Source organism: Rhinopithecus roxellana, chromosome 13 (assembly GCF_007565055.1).
Source record: "Rhinopithecus roxellana isolate Shanxi Qingling chromosome 13, ASM756505v1, whole genome shotgun sequence".
NCBI classification, from domain to species: Eukaryota; Metazoa; Chordata; class Mammalia; order Primates; family Cercopithecidae; genus Rhinopithecus; species Rhinopithecus roxellana.
The window spans coordinates 8,513,486-8,536,745 of NC_044561.1; the positions used below are offsets into that span (position 1 = coordinate 8,513,486).

General features: G+C 44.9%; 1 protein-coding gene across 7 annotated transcripts in view; it reads right to left on the reverse strand.

Moving 5' to 3' along the window:
• LOC104656671 (protein HIRA) overlaps positions 1-23,260 on the reverse strand; it is a 103,143-nt gene that overhangs the window by 32,367 nt on the left and 47,516 nt on the right. For 6 of the 7 annotated variants that reach the window (XM_010356359.2, XM_010356358.2, XM_030915568.1 and 3 more), the window contains 4 exons: positions 22,965-23,180; positions 21,108-21,193; positions 15,394-15,591; positions 13,167-13,328 (listed from right to left, as the gene is read on the reverse strand). In XM_010356359.2, coding sequence (XP_010354661.1) covers positions 13,167-13,328; positions 15,394-15,591; positions 21,108-21,193; positions 22,965-23,180 — 662 coding nt within the window. The remainder of the gene's footprint in view (positions 1-13,166; positions 13,329-15,393; positions 15,592-21,107; positions 21,194-22,964; positions 23,181-23,260) is intronic. The other variant, XM_030915569.1, reaches the window with a different exon arrangement.

Genomic DNA, 23,260 nt, shown 5'->3' on the forward strand with positions numbered 1-23,260 from the left:
TCGCCCCGGCTGGAATGCAATGGCGTGATCTTGGCTCACTGCAACATCCGCCTACCAGGATCAAGTAATTCTCCTGCCTCAGCCTCCCGAGTAGCTGGGATTACAGGTATGTGCCACCACCCCTGGTTAATTTTTGTATTATTAGTAGAGAAGGGGTTTTACCATGTTGGTCAGGCTGGTCTCAAACTCCTGACCTCAGGTGATCTACCTGCCTCGGCCTCCCCAAGTGCTGGGATTACGGGCGTAAGCCACTGTGCCTGGCTGAGAAAACTGAGTCATATAAAATACTCAGTTAAAACCAGAGAAGGCAGAAAAAGAAGACAAAAAGAAGTGAAGATTAAAAAAAGAATAAGGCCAGGCATGTGGCTCATGTCTGTAATCCCAGTACTTTGTTGGGAGGCTGAGGTGGGTGGATCACCTGAGGTCAGGAGTTCAAAACCAGACTGGCCAACATGGTGAAAACCCATCTCTACTAAAAAATACAAAAATTAGCTGGGCATGGTGGCAGGTACCCGTAATCCCAGTTACTGGGGAGGCTGAGGCAGGAGAATCACTTGAACCCGGGAGGCAGAGGTTGTAGTGAGCCGAGATGGTGTGCCATTGCACTCCAGCCTGGACAACAGTGAGACTCCATCTCAGAAAAAAAAAAAAAAGAATAAATGCTAAAACATGGCAGATATTAATACAACTATATCAATCAACTTTAAATGTGAAAGCTCTGAATATACCAATTAAATACAAAGACTGACAAAATGGATAAAAAGGCAAAATGTTTTTAAGAAATGGGTTTATGTAGCCGAGCGCCATGGCTCATGCCTGTAATCCCAGCACTTTGGGAGGCCAAGGCGGGTGAATCACCTGAGGTCAGGAGATTGAGACCGTCCTGGCCAACACGGTGAAACCCCGTCTCTACTAAAATACAAAATATTAGCCGGGTGTGGTGGTGTGCGCCTATAGTTCCAGCTACTCGGGAGGCTGAGGCAGGGGAATTGCTTGAACCCAGGAGGCAGAGGTTGCAGTGAGCCAAGATCGTACCATTGCACTCCAGCCTGGCGACAAAGTGAGACTCCGTCTCAAAAAAAAAAAAAAAGAAAGAAAAAGAAATGGGTTTATGTTTTTAAAAATTTAATTTTAACTACAGAAGACAAAGACAGAGTAATAGTAGATGGACAGATGGACACAGTGGCTCATGCCTATAGTCCTAGCTACTTGGTAGGCTGAGGCAGGAGGATCGCTTGAGTCCAGGGGCTTGAGAGCAGCCTGGGCAAAATAATGAGACTCCATCACTAAGAGTAAAAAATAAGTAAATAAATAAATACAAGAAAAGGGGTGATTCTAACTATATGATAACCTGAAACAGGCAAAACTATGGAGACAATAAAAAGATCAGTGGTTTCCAGGGGTTGGGAAGAAGGAGTATCTATATGAAGCACAGAATTTTTAAGGCATTGAAACTATTCTGACTGGGTGTGGTGGCTCTTGCCTGTAATCCCTGCACTTTGGGAGGCTAAGATGCGCAGATCACTTGAGGTTAGGAGTTCGAGACTGGCCTGGCCAACATGGTGAGACACCATCTCTACTAAAAATACAAAAATTAGCCAGGTGTGGTGGCGCACGCATGTAATCCCAGCTACTCGGGAGGCTGAGGTAGGAGAATCGCTTGAACCTGGGAGGCGGAGGTTGCAATGAGCCGAGATGTGACTGTGCCACCACACTCCAGCCTGGGCAATAGAGCGAGACTCTGTCTCAAAAGAAACCAAAAAACTATTCTGTAAGATGTGATAATGATACATATATGTCATTATACATTGGTTAAACCCATATAACATACAACATCGAGAGTAGACCCAAATATAAACTATGGACTTTGGGTGATGATGTGCCCCATTCTGGTGGGGGATGCTGACAGTGGGGGATGCTATGAGTGTGTTGGGCGGGGGGCATATGGGAACTCTTTGTATTTCCTGTTCAATTTAGCTGTGAACATAAACTGCTCTAACAAATAAAGTCTATTAAAAAAAAAAAAGAAAAGCAAGGACTGGAGAAAGACATGCCATAACACTAATCAAAAAAAGCTGGTATAGTTATATAACATAAGCAAAGCAGGCATCAGAGCCAGTAAAGTTATCAAGGATAAAGAGGGACATTACACAGTGATAAAGATGAAGGGGAACAATTCTGAATAAGTACAGAAGCACACCTCGTGTTACTGTGCTTTACTTCATTGTGCTTCACAGAGACTACGTTTTTTTACAAGTTGAAGGTTTGTGGCAACCCTGGATCAAGCAAGTCTATTGGTGCCATTTCCCCAACAGCCGGTGCTCATTTCATGTCTCTGTGTCACATTTTGACAATTCTCACAATATTTCAAACATTTTCATTCTTACTGTATCGGTTTTGGTGATCTGCCATTAGTGATCTTTCATGTTAGTATTATAATTGTTTTGGGGCACTGTGAACCACACCCATGTAAGATGGTGAACTTAATCAATAAATGGCATTTATGTTCTGATTGCTCCACCAACTGGTTGTTCCCCTGTCTCCCTTCCTCTCCCCAGGCCTCCCTATTATCTGAGACACAACAATATTGAAATTAGGCCAATCTATAACCCTACAATGGCTTCTAAGTAAGTGTTAAACCAAAAGCTAAAAATGATTAAGCTTAAAGAGGAAGGCACATTGAAAGCTGAGACAGGCCAAAAGCTATACCTTTTGCACCAGTTAGCCACGGTGTGAATGCAATGGAAAAGTTCTTAAAGGAAGTTAAAAGTGCTACTCCATTGAACACATGTTTGAAAAGAAAGCTAAACAGCCTTATTGCTAATATGGAGAACGTTTTAGTACTCTGGATAGAAGATCAAACCAGCCATAACACTCCCTTAAGCCATAGCCTAAGCTAGCAGAGGCTGGCTCATGAGGTTTAAGGAAAGAAATGGCAAGGTGAAGCAGCAAGTGCTAATGTACAAGTTGCAGCAAGGTATTAGAATATCTAGCTAAGATCATGGATGAAGGTGGTAACACTACACAACAGATTGTCAATGTAGGTAAAACAGCCTTCTATTAGAAGAAGATGTCATCTGGGACTTTCCTAGCTAGAGAAGGGAAGTCAATGTCTGGCTTCAAAGTTTCAGAAGACAGGCTGGTTATCTTATTAGGGATGAATGCAGCTGGTGATTTTAAGTGGAAGCCAATACTCATTAACTATTCCAAAAATCCTAGGGCCCTTAAGAATTATGCTAAATCTATAAATGCAACAAGAAAGCCTAGATGACAGCACATCTGTTTAGAGCATGGTTTACTGAATATTTTACGCCCAATGTTGACACCTACTGCTTAGAAAAAAAGATTCCTTTCAAAATATTCCTGCTCACTGGCAATGCACTTGGTCAACCAAGAGCTCTGACAGAGATGAATGTTGTTTTCATACCGACTAACACAATACACATTCTAGAGCCCATGAACAAGGAGCATTTTCATCTTTCATTACTTAAAAGGTACATTTTTGCCTGTAGTTCCAGCTACCTGGAGGCTGAGGCAGGAGGATTGTTTAAGTCTAGAAGTTCTGAGCTATAGTGCGCTATGTCAATTGGGTGTCCACACTAAGTTTGGCATCAGTATAGTGACCTTCCGAGAGCAAGAGACCACCAGGTTGCCTAAGGAGAGGTGAACTGCCCAGACTGGAAACAGCAGGTCAAAACTCTTGTGCTGATAAGTAGTGGTACTATGCCTGTGAATAACACTGCACTCCAGCCTGGGTAACATAGCAAGACACTATCTCTTAAATAAATTAAATAATAATTAAAAAAAAAAACCTTTTGTGGGTTGGGTGTGGTGGCTCACGCCTGTAATCCCAGCATTTTGGGAGGCCGAGGCGGGCAGATCACGAGGTCAGGAGATTGAGACAATCCTGGATAACATGGTGAAACCCTGTCTCTACTGAAAATATAAAAAATTAGCCGGGCATGGTGGCAGGCGCCTGTAGTCCCAGCTACTCGGGAGGCTGAGGCAGGAGAATGGCGTGAAACCGGGAGGTGGATTTATTTATTTTTATATTGAGACAGGTTCTCATTCTGTCGCTCAGGCTGGAGTACAGTGGCATAATCTCAGCTCACTGCAACCTCCGCCTCCTGGGCTCAAGGGATTCTCATGGCTCAGCCTCCCCGAGTAGCTAGGACTACAGGTGTGCACCATGACAACTGGCTAATTTTTGTAATTTTAACAGAGATGGGGTTTCACCATGTTGGCCAGGCTGGTCTCGAACTGCTGACCTCAGGTAAACCACCTGCCTCGGCCTCCCAAAGTGCTGGGATTACAGGTGTGAGCCACTGCACCTGGCCTTTATTGGCATACATTGAAATATCATGCCATCGAAATCCTTTTTGTAAGGTTGGTACTAATGCCCCCTTTCATTTCTGATTGTATTTATTTATATACTAATCATACTTTGATTCAACGACCCCCAGGAGATATCAAAATCCAAGGATGCTCAAGTCCCTTACATAAAATCATTTAGTATTTGCATATAATGTAGGCACAGCTTCCTATGTACCTACGTAACTTTTTTTTTTTTTTTTTTTGAGATGGAGTCTCACTCTGTTGCTCAGGCTGGAATGCAGTGGTATGATCTTGGATCACTGCAACCACTGCCTCCCAGGTTCAAGTGATTCTCCTGCCTCAGCCTCCCAAGCAGCTGAGATTACAGGCACGCACCACCACGTCCCGCTCATTTTTGTATTTTTACTAGAGACAAAGTTTTGCCAGGTTGGCCAGGCTGGTCTCAAATTCCTGGCCTCAGGTGATCTGCCTGCCTTGGCTTCCCAAAGTGCTGGGATTACAGGCGTGAGCCACTGAGCCCGGCCAGCCTCCTATATATTTTAAATAATCTCTAGATCACATATACATAGTAAAATGCCTACAAACAACTTTATTTGCATGGATTCATAGTAGTACTTGGCTTGTAGCAAATTCAGTTTTTGCTTTTTGGAACTCTGTGGATTTTTTTTCCCAAATATTTTTGATCCATAGTTGGTTGAATCCATAGATGTGGAACCCATGGATACAGAGGGGCACCTTTACTTATAAATATTAAAGAGAGGCAACATAATGACTAGCTTACTTCCTCAACACCCAACACCTCTCTTTTGAAGAAGTGGGTAAATGTTTCTCATAATGCTGCGTTAAACATCTCTAAATGTGACAGACTCCCTGGATCACAGGTGCTATCACTGATCTTATTTCCTCAAGGAGTTCACCATGAGTCATGCTCCTGTCTAGTATCCAAAAGCCCTCATCCCTGCCTGCCTTCCCACTGCTAACCAGCCTCTGGCTGTTAGCCCTTCCTCTGGGCACTGTCTTCAGCTGTTCTCTCTGCTAGTCACCCCGGGGCACAGAAATGTGGGCAGGTATACACACACCAGCGTATAGAATCCTGGATTGCACTGTCTTCAGCTGTTCTCCCTGCTAGTTACCCCCGGGCCACAGAAATGTGGGCAGGTACACACACATACCAGCATGTAGAATCCTGGATTCTTTTCATTTGTATCCATGTGAAAAACTGGGAAGACAAGAGGCCCATGACACTGCTCTGTGAAACTGAAGAGTCTGTTCCCTTTTCTTCTAATGTCCTACAACAGGGCAAAGCATCCACCTGTGGGTGTAGCTTAAGATTCTGGAAGCCCTGAGTCAGTGCTTCTCAAAATCCTTTTAAAATTATTTTTTATTTATTTATTTTTTTTTTTTTGAGGCGGAGTCTCGCTCTGTCGCCCGGACTGGAGTGCAGAGGCCGGATCTCAGCTCACTGCAAGCTCCGCCTCCCGGGTTTACGCCATTCTCCTGCCTCAGCCTCCTGAGTAGCTGGGACTACAGGCGCCCGCCACCTCGCCCGGCTAGTTTTTGTATTTTTTAGTAGAGACGGGGTTTCACCGTGTTAGCCAGGATGGTCTCGATCTCCTGACCTCGTGATCCGCCCGTCTCGGCCTCCCAAAGTGCTGGGATTACAGGCTTGAGCCACCGCGCCCGGCCTTAAAATTATTTTTTAAAAAATGTCAGGCATTTGCCTCTCCAAAGAACTTGTTTTACTCTGTTGTAAAAATCAGATCATGTACATTTTCATATTAAATTTTTTGTTAAATAAGCTTTTGGAACAGTCAAAAATGCTTTCTCTCAGATGTTCTGAATATGGAAATAGAATATCAGCTTGTTCGAATTTTTTCTAACATGAATTTTCCTGGTTCAGACTGATCTGAAAGGGTTTCATGTATTAAAATGGAAGAATCCTATTGTGAAACATGGAAAAAAGTCAGACTTTTATGTAACTATCATTTTGTAAAATACAACAAGAATGTCACAGCAACGTCCTACTATCACCTAAGTTTCCAAGGTGTGCGGTGGCTTCCTGAGCTCACCGCAGCACTGGCCCATAACATTCACTTGCTTGGTGCTGCCGAGCTCCAGCTGCTCCACCCTCTCTAGTTGGGACCCCTGAGAGCCCTTAGGAGTCTCCCCACCTCCTGCCTCTGGCAGATGCCCCATTCAGGGACCCTGGGGGGCCAGTGGCCCACTGGGAATTGCATCTCCCCAGCCTGCATGTGGGCTTGTACCAGTTGTTACAATATTCCTGGGAGTGCCAGGTAAATCGATCTACAGCATCTGCCCAGTGGGTCTAGGCATCTGTGAAGCAAGAGCACAGCTGGCCAGGGCTGCCCCGCTTACAAATGGGCTCCATCCTAGGTTCTGTCTGCTCAGGACTACTTGCCCTGTAGTCACTTACCTCAGGTGCCTACGTTCCCCAGTGCTTCTGCCTGACACCTGGCCTTAGGGGAGAGTGGAGCAGAAGACCCACAGTTTCACCCAGGGTTGCTAACCTGTACCTGGGAGGCTAGCATTTGGCTCCCAACCCACCTGAGGCTCTTGGCTAGGAAGTGCCAGTCAGGCTGCAGGGGTCTCACTGCCCAACTATTGTGACGCACAATGAAGGAACAATAGCAGGAGCTGATATGTGCTGTTCACCATGAGACAAGGACCAAGATATGGCTTTACAGGACTAAGGTTAAGGGATATCTCCTATGAGGAGGGTTTTCCTGGGAGGTCCATTCTGCCTGAGAGGAGAAGGACTCAAAAACACCGGATGTCTCAAGATCATCCCTGCTCCCTCTCTGAGGAAGCGGGGACCTGGGCCTAACCTGCAAGGTGTATTACTTTGTGCACCACCCCTAACCACTGCATGATACTGTGCCTCAAAGAAAATCTCCACTGAAGGCCAGGTGCAGTGGCTCACACCTGTAATCCCAACACTGGGAGGCCAAGGTGGGCACATCACTTGAGGTCAGGAGTTCAAGACCAGCCTGGCCAACATGGTGAAATCCCGTCTGTACTAAAAATACAAAAATTAGCTGGGCATCATGGCACATGCCTGTAATTCCAGCTACTAGGGAGGCTGAGGCAGAACTGCTTGAGCCCGGGAAACAGAGGTTGCAGTGAGCAGAGACCGCGCCACTGCACTCCAGCCTGGGTGACAGAGCGAGACTCTGTCTCAAAAAACAAACAAACAAAGAAAATCTCCACTGATGGGTGTTTTTTGTTTCATTTTGTTTTTTGAGACAAGTCTCGCTCAGGCTGAAGTGCAATGGCACAATCTTCGGCTCACTGCAATCTCTGCCTCCTGGGTTCAAGCGATTCTCCTGCCTCAGCCTCTCGCCACCACACTCTACTAATTTTTGTATTTTTATAGTAGAGACGGGGTTTCACCATGTTGACCAGGCTGGTCTCCAACTCCTGAGCTCAGGTGATCTGCCCACCTCGGCCTCCCAAATTACAGGCGTGAGCCACGGTGCCTGGCCTGTTTTGTTTTCGTTCTGGTTTTGAGACAGGCTCTCACTCTGTTGCCCAGGCTGCAGTGGAGTGATTTCTGCTCACTGCAACCTCTGCCTCCTGTGTTCAAGGAATTCTCCTGTCTCAGCCTCCCGAGAAGCTGGGACTACAGGCACACACCACCACGCCCAGCTAATTTTTGTATTTTCAGCAGAGGTGGGGTTTCGCCATGATGACTAAGCTGGTCTCAAACTCCTGGACTCAAGTGATCCACCTGCCTCAGCCTCCCAGAATGCTAGGATTGATTACAGGCATGAGCCACTGCACCAGGTCTCCACTGATGGGTGTTTTAAAGGGCTCCTCCTGGTTTTCACTGAGAATCAATACAAGAAAACAGCCACATCAAGAAAGTATCTGCATTTTCTGTAACGCCTTTGTTAAAGATACGGGGACTTGTTTTACTTCATTTTCCTCATATTAGAATCCAACCCAACCTGAGAATTCAGCACCAGGCTCCTAGAAGCTCACTATACTCATTCTGTCAGGAAAGCAGGAAGCTCAGCTCGAGGTGAATGCTCACTCACTGCCACTTTCAAGTGAGAAGTTGAGGACGACAAATATGACGGTGGCCCCTTATTATATAGATCTTGCTAGAGCCGTATTTATGGCTGGACAGTCTTGTGAGACCCTGTGGACACAGCTGCTGAGGGACCAACCTTTGTGGCACCAGGACCCAAGATGTACAGTCAAGATTTTGTCTCCAGAAGCCAATCCAAGGGCTGTCCTCCTGGCTTCTCATTCAGGGTATGCACTACATGAGAGATAAGGGCCACAGAAAGCCGCAAAGCAAACATGAGCGTCTTCCTCAATAGGCAGGACTTTCTGTCTGTGGCACACTGTAGTCTCTCTCAGGTGGGGAATTCGTTTTATTTATTTTGTTCAGAACTTGCTCCATTTCAAAATCTGAGGTTTCTTCACCTTCTGGGAAGCCTCTTAATTCCCTCTTGACAACTGCCCCGCAGCACATCCTCTTGGGGGGACTCCTCTCCATTGCCCTGTCTTCAGCTCCACCTCCTCACCTCTGTTGCACTCTGGCCAATTTTGTAGACTGAATGTTCTTTTCATCTGGCTCTGATCTGCTCTCTGAAATGCTTGTTGACTTTTAAACTGCAATGATTATTATTTTTCTTTTCTAAAAGTAATTTTTTTGGTTCATTTCCAAATCTGGTCTTTTTTGATGGTGTATTATTAATTTTTATTGAGATATAATACATATATCATAAACTTCGCCACTTTAAAGTATAGAATCATCAGCTTTTAGTATATTCATAAGGTTATGCAACCATCACCACTGTCTAATGCCAGAGCATTTTCATAATTCCGAAAATAAACTCTGTACCCATTGGTAATCACTCCTTATCCTCCCTCCCCCAGGCCCTGACAACCACCGTTACTCTACTTTCTTTATGGATTTTCCATTCTGGACATTTCTTATCAATGAAATCATACAACCTATGATCCTTTGTGACTGGCTTCTTTCTCTTAGCATGTCTTTAAGGTTTATCGTTATTGTAGCACATGTAAGCATCCCCTTCCTATTTATTGCTGAATAATATTCTGTTGTATGGGTAGACCATATTTTGTTTATCTACTCATCAGCTGATGGACCTTTGGGCTGTTTCCCCTTTTTGGTTATTATGTACGGATGTGAACATTCATCTATGAGTTATTGCATGGATATATGTTTTCAATTCTCTTAGGTATATATCTAGGTGTGGGAACTGCTAGGTCAGATGATAACTCTGTATTTCACCATTTAAGGAACTTCCAGACTGTTTGCCAAAGGTGCTAAAAGACTTTACATTCCTACCAGCATGTATATGAGGGTTCCCTTTTGAGTTAATTTTTGTTTACATAATAGAATATTAATCTTTCCTCACATTTTGTTTTAGCTTTCATGTCCTTCAAGACTTAAGCATATTTTATAGCGCCATCTGACAATTCTACGATCACAGGTTTATAGGACCAACACTTCTTATTATCTGACCATCTGATCTTTTAATTACAGACCTCCAAATGGGTATGAAGTATTTCACTGGAGTTTTGCTTTTATTTCCCTGATGGCTAATGATGTTGATTGTCTTTTTATGTGCCTGTGCTTGGTATACATTCTCTGCAGAAGTTTATATTCAGATCTTCTGCTTATTTTAAAACTGTGTTATTAGTCTTTTTATTGTTGAACTGTAAAAGTTCTTTATATAATTTAAATTCTGAACTTTAATTAGATGTGATTTGCAAATATTCTCTCCCATTCTGTAGGTTGTCTTTCCATTCTAATAGTGCCTTTGGAAGCACAAAAGCTTTGGTTTCTTTTTTTTTTTTTTTTTAGAGATGGAGTTTTGCTCTTTTGCCCAGGCTGGAGTGAAGTGGCGTGATCTCTGCTCACTGCAACCTTTGTCCCCAGAGTTTAAGCAATTCTCTTGTCTCGACCTACTGAGTAGATGGGATTATAGGCCCCCGCCACCATGCCTGGCTAATTTTTGTATTTTTGGTAGAGATGGGGTTTCACCATGTTGGCCAGGCTGGTCTTGAACTCCTGACCTCAGGTGATCCACACACCTTGGTCTCCCAAAGTGCTAGGATTACAGGCGTGAGCCACCGTGCCTGGCCAAACTTTTAATTTTTAAAATGGTTTTGTAGAGATGAGGTCTTGCCATGTTGCCCAGGCTGGTCTTGAATTACTGGGCCTTCTGTCCTGGGCTCTGAAATTGCTAGGATTATAAGCATGAGCCATTGTGTCCAGCCAAAAGTTTTAAATTTTGTTGGAAGTCCAATTTATCGGTTCTTTCCTTTAGTCGTTTGTGCATTAGCTGTCATATCTAAGAAACAGTTGCCTAATCCAAGGTCACATAAATTTCTATCTATTTCTTCTAAGAGTCTTATAGTTTTTGCTCTCACATTTAGTTCTTCGTTCCCTTTTGAGTTAATTTTTGTTTATAGAATAGAGTATTAATCTTTCCTCACATTTTGTTTTAGTTTTCATGTCTTTCAAGACTTAAGCATATTTTATAGTACCATCTGACAATTCTATGATCACAGGTTTATAGAAACCTAAGTCTCCCAGTAAGTATGTCTCCTGACATTTGCGCATGACATGCTGTTTCTTCTTGTGACTTTGGATTTTATGATCATCTAAGCAGTGCTTTATCAGTGGTAATGCTGTACACTCTGGCCCAGGGAATGTCACTGCAGGGTGGATACGCATTTCTGCCAAGTGCCTCTGGATGTCAATGAGACCAGGATCTCCTTTGTGTTCATTTCTCGGCTTGGTGATTTCTAGACAACACAGGTAGTGTTAAACTGGCCCTGAATCCACAAGACAGCAGGCCTGTGGTTACACAGTCTCAAGGGAAGATTGTTTTCCCAACCCAAAAACAGGCTGCGACATTCCAACTTCTCTGCTAGTTCTTTTGCTGCCAGTTAGGTTTTCCTAGTGTCTGCCTCAGTCCTTTTTTAAGCAGCTTGACTTTATGCTGGTGACTTAATTCCAGCTCCTACATGGCTTAGACCCCAGGCTTTGTCTCAAGTCTACGTGGTCATTAAAACTCAAGTTCCTCAGTCAAGACCCCTAGCCATGCACCCATGGTGCAGTTCTGCCCACTGCTCTTTTTTGTTCACTCTTAGATTTTAGGCTCTGGGGACTGCCCTTTCTTGTGAACCATTCATTCATTTTAGGGACAAGGGTTGCATTTAATCCAGCATTTCAAAGTATTTAGAAGCAGGGAAGCTGGGCGCGGTGGCTCACGCCTGTAATCCCAGCACTTTGGGAGGCTGGGCGGGTGGATCACCTGAGGTCAGGAGTTCAAGACCAGCCGTGGCCAACATGGTGAAACCCTGTCTCTACTAAAAATACCAAAAATTAGCCGGGTGTGGTGGTGGGCGCCTGTAATCCCAGCTACTTGGGAGGCTGACGCAGGGGAATCAATTGAACCTGGGAGGCGGAGGTTGCAGTGAGCAGAATAGCTAGGACTACAGGCACGTGCCATGACACCTGGATAATTTTTCTGGTAGAGATGAGGGTCTCACTATGTTGCCCAGGCTGGTCTCAAACTCCTGGCCTCAAGCGATCCTCCTGTCTTGGCCTCCCAAAGCATTGGGTTTACAGGCATGAGCTACTGCACGTGGCCTGCATTGAGTTAATTATGAAACAAGCATGATGAGATTACAGAGTAGACTAGAAGATTCCACACCAAGTTTACAGATATAGCATCAAACTTGCAGAAAGGGTCCTCCCATGCTAGCTTCCAGGAACTGTTTTCCAAGGAAAATAAATCCTGTCCAGACACGCAGTTTTGGACAGGACTTTTCATAAGCAAAGCCCCAGAGATAGCATGCTGTGGCTTTAGCTCCAAATCACCATCTACTGCAAGGACAGGTCACATACAAATGCTCCTTTTATTGGACAACTGCTGGCTGTCTGGCTACTACAAGTTTCTGACTAGTGTCCTTGTACTTGGCTGATGGTGGCACAGGCTAGGTTGTGTCTGCCCAGGGCTGCTGAGCCCTATAAACCTCGCAGTGGGGTGCAACTCTTAAGGGACAGCTCTTAAGCCACCAAAGCCCAGCCCACAGCTACCTCTCCTCTCCTAGGCTCCGACTCATTGGGATGTGAACTTAGCTCTTTGTCGAGTCAGGCTTGGAGAGAGGGGCCCTCTCAAGAGGCAGAGAACTTTAGGGCCAATGGCAGAGGCTGCAGACATTAGCTCTGGCCACCTCAGGAGGATGCACTACTGCAAAACTCCAAGAAATAAAGAACTACAGCCTGCATGATGTCACAGCTATGTTTGAGGGGAGACCCAGAGAATGGACAAGCAGCATAGTGTCCACAAAAGCTCAGAAGCCAATCTGATAAAGACCTTACCTACATCATTTTTATTGCAGCTGTCTACCTCTGGTCAGTTTCTGAGTGGAAGGCCGTCACTTCCATGATGTATCAATATCAGAGTCTTCAACTCTCCAACTAATCTCACACTCTCTTCTGAGCAAACTCTGGGCTCCATCCAAACACCATTATTCTCAGTCCAGCCTCTGCACTGACCAATCCTTGTGCCTTTGCCCGTGTGGTTCTTTTGCTGTGTCCTCCCCACAGCTCCTTCCAGCCACCTTCCCACTTGAAGGAGCCACCTCTTTCTCCTGGTGGCTCACTAAGGGCTCTGCAGTCTTGCTCCCATGTATTGAGCGGCTAGAGTCTTTTCCCCAACAGGAAGGCATGTTGCTTGGTGGAAACACTGCCACTGTGCTATTGACCCATGCCTGCACCCTCCCTGGTCCTTCAGGGTCCTGCAGCTACCACCTACCTTTCCGCGGCTGTTGGAGTCACGCTGGTCAGGGCAGGAGCACCTGGCGTGGCTTTGGACCGCTCTGTGAACCGGGAGTCAAATGCTTTCATGGGTTCGATCTTGGACGGGGTCGTTAACACAGAAGGTGACAATGCAGCAGGAGTAGAGGTAGCATTCATACTGGGGTGAAGAAGAGGGGAGGCATCTGTCAAGCGCAATCCTGAAAGGATCTGGAGGTCTAGTATTTGCATTATTTGGAGCCTACTAAAAAAGGCACAAACATCAAACTTCCATAAACACAAAAAATTTCAAGATACAATCTACTACTCCCATTTCTTTAAAATTGTCATGTGTTAAAATTATGGACACCTAGAAGGTTGTGAGCAAATGCATTCACACTTCCCCCCTTTGCACTGTTCTGAGAGTTTTTGCATGAAGCATGAGGCCTAGAACATGGTTCTTACAGCCCTTTTCTCTAGTCATACTACCCTATCTCCAAAACTTAAATACAGCACCTCTACCCCAAACCACTCCAACCGCTCACCTTTCCCACTTCAACAATGAGTCTCATGAGATAAGCCTGCACCTGGGCTGCTGAAGCCATGGTCTGCTCCTGGTCTTTACCCTTAGTCAGGCATCCTCCATCCTGTGTGGCCCCTCCCATATCTCCCTGTGACAGTGTCACATTCTTGGCATTATGCTTCAAGTGCTCATCACACAGCTTTCGTCTTCTATTCCACAGAGAAAGGAGAGGCCAGGCAGAAGCCTGCCCGGTCCATCCTTCATGTCCAAGCCCACATAACATGCTTTGGGACCATGGCCACTGTGCCTCCTCCTAAGCACACCCAGGCGAACTTCCACTCCCACCCGCCTAGACACCACACCACATGCCTGAACAGCCCCATTTTTCTCCTCCATGACCTGTGTCCACTAGAATGGGCCATCCCCGAAGCAGTTCTCAGATCTGGCATGGTCTGTCCTTCCCAGGCCCCCTTCTTCCTGGCATGCTTTGCTTTCTCACTGGTCTTGCTGCTCAGTCTTTTCTTCCTACCCTCTCAGGATCCCCCCAGGACAGTGACCTAATGTTTGGGCATGCCTCCACAGCCATGGTGCTAGCACACAGAAGTAGGAGGCTGCAGTAACACAAGACTCCATTCCACCAATGGAGAATTGCTCTAACGGTATCAGCTGTATCCCAGAAGCAGGGGGCTGCAGTAACACAAGACTCTATTCCACCAATGGAGAATCGCTCTGATGGTATCAGCTGTATGTGCCAGGGAGTGGCCAATTTGGGGCACCACCACCTAACAGAGTCACTTTCCTAAAAAGGAGATCTCAAAGCTTTCTACATCTCTACTCTGGGGAAAAGCCCCGACTACCTGATCCAGCATAGACACCTTGGCCTTCTCCCTCTTCTTGACCTCCCTGAGGGGACTGGGGGGCTGCTGCCCCTAATCCCAGGCCTCATCCCCTGGTAGGCCTGTATGAGCCCTGTGGAGGGTACCCTCTGAGGCACCTCCCTGACCCTGAGATACCAGCCCCTCTTTGGATGGCTAGCCATTTCTACCCAGAGGACCTGAGGGGCCACCTGCAACCCTGTGGCTGCCTCTTCCCTATCAGCCTACACACTCCCTGAGGATGAGGACCCACCAATTAAGCCCCTGTGATGCCTGGGGCCTAGCAGGGTATGTAACCTAGAGCAGGTGCTGAGCAAACATTCACTCCTGGCTTTCATTTGTGCTTGCATGGTTCTGATTTCTAATTTGGTTTCCAAGTAAAGATGGATGAAGACACAGGCTCTCTGAGTGAATAGAATTCTGAGAGTATGAGGGGAGTCTGTGCCTTTCCACAGGAGTACCGACTAGGATGGATGCTCTGTGATGTGCTCAGCAGACTGAAGTGGAGGCTGAGGCCCCAGAAATGTGAAGGACCTCCAGTGTAGAGCTGCCAGGTGGGGCTGACTCTGCAGCATGTAGCATTTCACTGATAGCTCCCACCCTTAGCAGCCTGACCCTTGGTCGGCCTTGATACACTCTTTGTGAAATCCTCATGGTCCTGTGCATCAGAGACTCACTGAACGAGTCCTCCCCTCTGAGAAGTCCCCATTTCAAATCAAGCATTTTTTTCTTTCTTTTTTCATCGGAAGGGCCACAAAGTGCAAACAGAATAAAATTCTCTGTCCTCAAAACCATGTGCAAACCTGAACTTTCCCCAGCGACAGGAACAAGCCTTGGCACCCACTAACCTGTCTTTATTGACAGAATCGCCTGCAGGTCTGGCACTGGCAGCCACCACAGGCTCTGTGCAAGGCTTCGAGGCGCCGAAGGAGTTAGGGGTACTGGAGTCCAGTGGCAGTAGCTGTGGACTGCTATGAGAAGAGAGCATGGTGCCCGCCAGGGAGCCCGAGAGGGGGATGCTGTTAAAGAATGCCGTGGAGAAGTCCCTGTCATCAAGTAAGAACAAAAGTCAGCCTTGAAAGTCAGGTGCCACATCCAGTACTTTATACATTCAAATAACTTTTTTCTAGGTCCAAAGGCAGTAGGTTTTCATGACAGAAAATCCGCAAAGTTACAGAAAAGCAAAAAGAAAATTAAAGCCGCTTAATATACTATATATTTAATTGAATCTAGGATTTACAGGTTCTACATGTACTACTAAGGAAGAAAACAATGCTACTAATTGTCAGATGCCATTGATTGTACAACACACCCAAATCTCAGAGGTGTTAAACTGTGCAAACACGTCTTAGGAGGAATGAAATGCAGCAATACAGAAAGGGCCTCCCTTTCATGAAGGGCCATGGGGCATGCCATTAGGTGGGTGTGCCATAATATACCTAACCCAGCCTCTACTGAGGGACCACAAGACTGTCTCTAGCTTTTTCTATAACAGATGCTGCTACACCAGGACGCAAGGTATTGCAGTGTCAAAACTGAGGATTCTGGGACAGCCAGGTCTGACTCCTCTGCCATTTGCAAGCTTGTGACTTGCTCCAACTACTCTTGTGCCTCCAGTCATGTCTGCAAAATACAAAGTGTCAGGACTCTCCCCATGGGGTTGCTGTCAGGACTAAAGTAGTTGGTGTAGGACACTCTTAGAACACACATTAGCCGCTCAAAGAATTATGAAATTCTAACACTTGTCATTACACCTAAGATTCACATAATACATGGGATAAATTCTTAGAAGTGGAATTGTAGCAGCAAATGAAATGTTCACTGATGATTTGGAATAAATATTTCTAAAGTGCCCTCCTCAGAGGTTTAAATTATAAGCCATGTACGAAAGCACCTATTTCTCCACATAGGTGCTTAGTAACACTTTTATCAAATTTCCTGACACTTAACAATCTGACAGAAGAAAAATGGTATCTTACTTTGATATGAGTGATGTTGACATTTTTTCTTTTTCTTTTTTATTGAGATGGAGTCTCACTCGTCACCCAGGCTGGAATGCAGTGGTGCGATCTCAGCTCACTGCACGCTCCGCCTCAAGGGTTCATGCCATTCTCCTGCCTCAGCCTCCCAAGTAGCCCACCACTATGCCTGGCTAATTTTTTGTATTTTTAGTAAAGACGGGGGTTCACCGTGTTAGCCAGGATGGTCTCGATCTCCTGACCTTGTGATCCGTCCATCTTGCCCTCCCAAAGTGCTGGGATTATAGGAATGAGCCACCATGCCCAGCCGACATTTTTTCAAAATAGAAATACTTGATTTCCGGCCAGATGCAGTGGCTCATGCCTGTGATCCCAGCACTTTGGCAGGCCGAGGCGGGTGGATTACTTGAGGTCAAGAATTCGAGACCAGCCTGGCCAACATGGTGAAATCCCCCGTCTCCACTAAAAATACAAAAATTAGCCAGGCATGGTGGTGGGCACCTGTAATCCCAGATACTTGGGAGGCTGAGGCAGGAGAATCTCTTGAATCTGGGAGGCAGAGGCTGCAGTGAGTTGAGATCACACCACTGCACTCCAGCCTGGGCAAGAGTGAGACTTCACCTCAATTAAAAAAAAAAAAAGAAAGAAATACTTGACTTCCTTCTTTTTGTGAACTGCATGTTCATATGCTTTGTCTACTGTTTTGTTATTCATCTTTATTACTGATTTGTAAAAACCATTTACACATTAAAAAACATTCCTTATATGGTAGGAAATATTTTCCCTGGGATGTTGTGCTTCAACTATTTATGGCCTTTTTTTATTGTATTTTTTATTTTTTGAGATGGAGTCTTGCTCTGTCACCAGGCTGGAGTGCAGTGGCGCAATCTTGGCTCACTGCAACCTCTGCCTCCCAGGTTCAAGTGACTCTCCTGCCTCAGCCTCCCAAGTAGCTGGGACTACAGGGGCGCGCCACCACGCCCAGCTAGTTTTTGTATTTTTTAGTAGAGATGGGGTTTCACCATGTTGGCCAGGATGGTCTCCATCTCTCGACCTCGTATCTGCCTGCCACGGTCTCCCAAAGTGCTGGGATTACAGGTGTGAGCCACCACGCCCAGCCAGTCCATCTTTTAAATGCGCTAAAATTTTTAAATTTTTGTGTACTCTAAATTGTCACTTACAGAAAATAATTTTTTGACCTCTGAGATTATAAAAAATATTCTTCCGGGGAATCTTCTAAAATTTTAAACAAAAATATTTTAAACAACAAAAAGTTAAACAAACTCTAAGCTGTTTACAATGTATGTAATAAATTGCGAGGTTGGGACCCAACATTGTTTCTAGCGGTGGGGGGGCATGTAGTCCTGTCTTCCATTTACCAAATTAGCTAATGTTTTATCACTGATGTGAAAAGGTACCTTTAAAATTCCCATAAATACTCGGGCCTATTTCCTGATATTCTATCATATTGCACTGCACTATGTATTGATGTGTCAGTATGTCACTGTTTTGAGTATGACAGCCTTTAAGTTTTAATTTCTGGTGGGGCTAGTCTTCCCTGATTAATCTTTTTCAGAAATATTTCAGCCATTTCTATTTATTTTTCCACATAACTTTATTTTATTTATTTATTTATTTGATACAAAGTCTCACTCTGTCACCCAGGCTGGAGTGTAGTGGCACGATCTTGGCTCACTGCAACCTCCCAGGTTCAAGCAATTCTCTTGCCTCAGCCTCTGAGTAGCTGGGACTACAGGTGCGCCACCACTCCCAGTTAATTTTCATATTTTTAGTAGAGGCGGGGTTTCACCATGTTGGCCAGGCTGGTCTCAAGCTCCTGACCTCAGGCCTGCCTTGGCCTCCCAAAGTGCTGGGATTACAGGTGTCAGCCACTGTGCCCAGCCGAGTTTTCCACATAACTTTATAGTTACCTTGTCTGATTCCAAAAATTCCTATGGTTATTTATACTGGTTAAATTTATAGGCTACAGGAGAGCTGACATCTTTATGATGCCATCCTAGCTAATCAATGGTATGAATTTCTAGTTATTTCTTTGAGTTTTCTTTGAAGCCTCTCCGTAGGGTTTTTACTTTTTCTTCATTAAGGTCTACATCTCTGGTTGCATCCTAGTTATTTTATTTGTGAATGTGACTTATTTCTTTATGCACTCTGAGGGTAGTTGGTGCTACCTGACTTCATGTTGATTGTATCCAGCCACCTGACTATCTTCTTTCATTGCCTATGGCAGCTTTTCCAGTTGATTCTCTTATAAACCATATCATCCTTAAATAATTATCCTTTCCAATTTGTTCTTTCCTTTGACTAACTACATGGGTTAGGACCTATAGAACAATGTTAAATTATAGTTGCAAGAGTAGGCATTTGTTTAGTTTTTGAACTTAATTTGAAATAAGATAATTTATTGAGTTAAGGAAGCATCCACCTACTCCCATTTAACTGAGTTTAAAAAATTACGTTGAATTTTACCAAAATGCCTCTTAAGCATCAATGAAAGAGATTATATAATTTTTTTCTTTTGATCTACTGATATGTAGAATTCAATAGTTACCTAAAATTTGAACCTCCTTACTTTCCCGAAACAAACCTCACTTGGTCATGGTATATTAGCCTTTAACAAGCAGTAAGGTTCTGTTTGTTACTATTTCACTTAGATTTTGCATTGACGTTCAGAAATGAGAGTGATCTTGAATTTATTGTTTTATCCTTGTAAGATTTTGATATAAATATTATGTTCATTTCAAAATAAAAATTTGCACATTTCTTCTCCATGCACTAGAATATTTCAAATGGTGTTAACGGTTACCTGAGTTACCTGTTCCTGAAAAGTTCCTGAAGTTTCCCTGTGAAGCCATCTTAGTCTGGTGGCTTTGGTGGGGTTAACTTTGTCCTCTATTTCTTCCACAAAAATTTTTCACTTTTAGTAATTTTATTTTCTTCAAAAACCATCCATTTTCTGTGCAAATTTATTTGCACAGAGTTCAGCAAAGAAGTCTCTCATCTTTTTGATTTGTCTGCTATTATTTCTCACTTATACCTACTTTGCATATTTATGCTTTTTCTTTTCTTTCTTAATCAGCTAAGCTAATAAGGACCTATTCTGTTGCTACTTGTTTGTTAGAATGTGGGAATCAGGAGGGCAAAAAGCTTTTAATACCAAAGGAATCAGGTCCTGGTGCCAGAAATATGCATCCTATGCCAGAAAGTTGGCCCCAGACCAGACCTACACCTTCTCACCAGGTAAGGCCTGGAAGGATCCACAGAACAAAGTGCCACCATCAACACCACCACCTCCCCATCCCACAGGCCCAGTGTGCTCAGAGCTCAACCACACACTGGGTCTCACTTGGTCCTAGTAAAAGGTAGTTAGGGGCATTATCACCTATAGGGTCACAATAGGAAAAAGACTTAGTCAAAAGAAAATGAGTGCTCTGGGGGGAGTCAGCAGACCTGGTTCTGGCTCTACTCGCGGGACCTCAGAGCCTGCACATCTAACATGAGGAGACTGGATCTGTACACTGTACAAGAGACGGTTTCTTCAGACACCAAGGAAGATGTGGAATAGCTTGTGGATGGACAACTGCAAAACGCAGAGGCCTGAAGTATGTGGTCTCCATGAAGGGCTTACAAATGCCCTGGGCAGATAGGCGGAATGAGAATAAACCCAGAGTGAACTGCCTTGACAGTGGGGGTCTTATTTCTTTTACATAGGGCCTTATCATTTTTCTTTCTTTTTTTTTTGAATCAACACACATCATTTTGGGAAGAATAACCAATTCAAAAACAATCCTCACTATATACACTGGGACAACAGCAAGTGGTGAATGAGTCTCTTCCCCATCTCTGTCCCCAACAGGAAAATGTGCTTCAGAGCCCTACCCTCTGCCCAGTAATTCCACTTCTAGAAGTTATCCTGAGAGAATCACAGGTGAGCTCAAAGACTCATTTATAATCACGAGAAACTGGACACAATACAAGTCCACAGTGAACTGGCTAAGCAAATCCTAGGACGGGAACCTGGATAATCAGACAGTAAACGCCTCAGAGGACTAGTTATTAAAATGGATGAATGGGCAAGAAACAGTAATGAGTGGGGTAAAAAAGACTGGAAATACAGATATCAAAATGTTAACAGTGACTGTATCTGATTATAGATAATGTTTTTGTCTTCTTTGGGCTTTTACTATTTTCTAAATTTAACCATGTGTAAATATACCTTTCATAATCATAAAAATAACTTTATGAAAGAAAAAAAAGAAAAAAAAATCAGCCTGACTGACTGCCTTCCCTGTGCGTCCTCTGGTGCCCTGACAACAGTGAAGTGCCCCAGATGTGCTGGCTGCCTTAGCACTACCACCCAACACATGATTCAGGTGCGCACAAGGGCTCCAAGAGGAGTGTGGGCTTTGAGACTGCGGGAAGCTGAGCTCGACTTCCTTGCTTCCACGTTCTACCAGTCACGTTGTGAAGGGCCTATGAAGATCCTCACCATGAAAGTGTTAACCGCTGAAAGAAGACAGGAAGATCTCACCAGATAAGATCATGAAAGGGGAATGAACCAGTACCCAGTGTCCAGCTGTGCTATGCAGAGAGGCGTGATTCTTCTGCGACCATCTGCCGTCCGAGTCTCAACTTGTTTCTTCAGAAGATTCTGGCAAAGCGGAGTTACATAAATGAATGCAAAAGTTTGCGCCAACTATTTCCAAATATTAAAAAATAAAGTCTATTTTTTTCCTGATGATAAGAACACTGAACATAAGATCTACCCGCTTAGCAAAGTTTTAAGTATGCAATATCATATTGTGAACTGTAGGCACTATGCTGTAGGGGAGATCTCTAGGACTTATTCATCTTCTATAACTTAAACCTTATACCCTTTGGCTAATAACTCCCATTTTCCTCTGACCCCAGTATTCACCATTCTATTCTTTGCCTCTGTAAGTTTGACTATTTTAGATTCCTCATATAAGAGGTATCATGCAGGCCAGGTGCGGTGGCTCATGCCTGTAATCCCAGCACTTTGTGGAGGCCAAGGTGGGCGGATCATGAGGTCAGGAGATCGAGACCATCCTGGCCAACATGGTGAAACCCTGTCTCTACTAAAAATACAAAAATTAGCTGGGCGTGGTGGTGTGTGCCTGTAATCCCAGCTACTTGGGAGGCTGAGGCAGGAGAATCGTTTGAACCAGGGAGCCGGAGGTTGCAGTGAGCCAACATTGCACCACTGTACTCCAGCCTGGTGACAGTGACACTCCATCTCAAAAAAAAAAAAAAAGAGGTATCATGCAGTATTTGTCTTTCTGTGTCTGGCTTATCATTAATTTGTACACATTAAGTATGTATAACTTTTTATATGTCAATTATACCTCAACACAGTAGGTTTAAAAATAATAAGGCTTCTAAGGAAATGTACTCTAAATTCTCCTTCTAAGCCCTTCTGGTACAACTAAACAAGACACCTAAGCAAAGAACAAGCAGTGGGTGCATGCCACACTAGCCGCCCCACACAACAGCCATGGAAAGGGCTAAAGGACTGAGCCCTGCACCCATGAACCACATGTCTGTCACTGAGCTAGGGATTTTCTTTCCTTTTTTTTTTTTTGAGACAGAATCTCACTCAGTTGCCCAGGCTGGAGTGCAGTGGTGCAGTCTCGGCATACTGCAACCTCCACCTCCTGGGTTTAAGCAAGTCTCCTGTTCAGCCTCCCATGTAGCTGGGATTACAGGCATACACCACCACACCCGGCTAATTTTTGTATTTTTTTTTTTTTTAAGTACAGACAGGGTTTCATCATGTTGGCCAGGCTGGTCTGGAACTCCTGACCTCAAGTGATCTGCCTGCCTCAGCCTCCCAAAGTGCTGGCATTACAGGCGTGAGCTGCCGTGCCTGGCCTGAGGTAGGGATTTTCAAACTGACTTTCAAAATAGAACCCTTCCTTCCACAGAAAGCTCGTAACTAGGGGTTTTCTCTCATTCTTTATATCTGAATTGCCTGGAGGAGGTTTGTCAGCCTACACAGGCTCCTGGAGATGGTTTCAACTCCCCAAGCAATAACATTCCCTACCCTTTTCCTGCCCCATTTCCAACCCCTTCTCATCAAACATGGCTTCCAGATGAAGAAGGGGAACCCACAGAAGTCTCCTAAGGGCAGAGACTGAAATCCACTGTTGTTAGCATCTAGGATTTCCTAGAAAGGCCAGCAGGATAAAGTTCGTAAGTTCTTACAAGAGATGACCTCCTCTGGGCTCCTGGGGATAAGGTCTTTGATACAGGGGATCCAGGCCCCATGCAGCAGTGGCTGCTAACCCATGGATCCCGTGCCAAACTGAACAAATCCCTTCCTTCCCACCACTGGTATCTGCCCTTCACCCTGTCCCTGGGCATATGTACATGTCTTTAGTGCCATCAGGCAGGGCTCTCACCTTCCTGATATCTTCAAGACTCTCCCCATTGACGACACCTGTGACTGAGGTGGCTGAGCCCATCTCCCTGGTCGTGGCACTCTTCTGGTCCAGCTGCTGTTGCTGCTGCCTCCGTTGGTACTTGAGCATCTCAGGGTTCTCAATGACGGCTGTGGAGAGCTGGGCCTCGGTCATGATGGCCAGGCTCTTGCCATAGGTGGACTGGTGAATGCGGCTCTGGGGAAGCAAGAGAGGCAAAACATGCCAGAGTGAGCATCAGTGTGGCCAGTGCTGCCCACCATTAGGCAAACCACAGC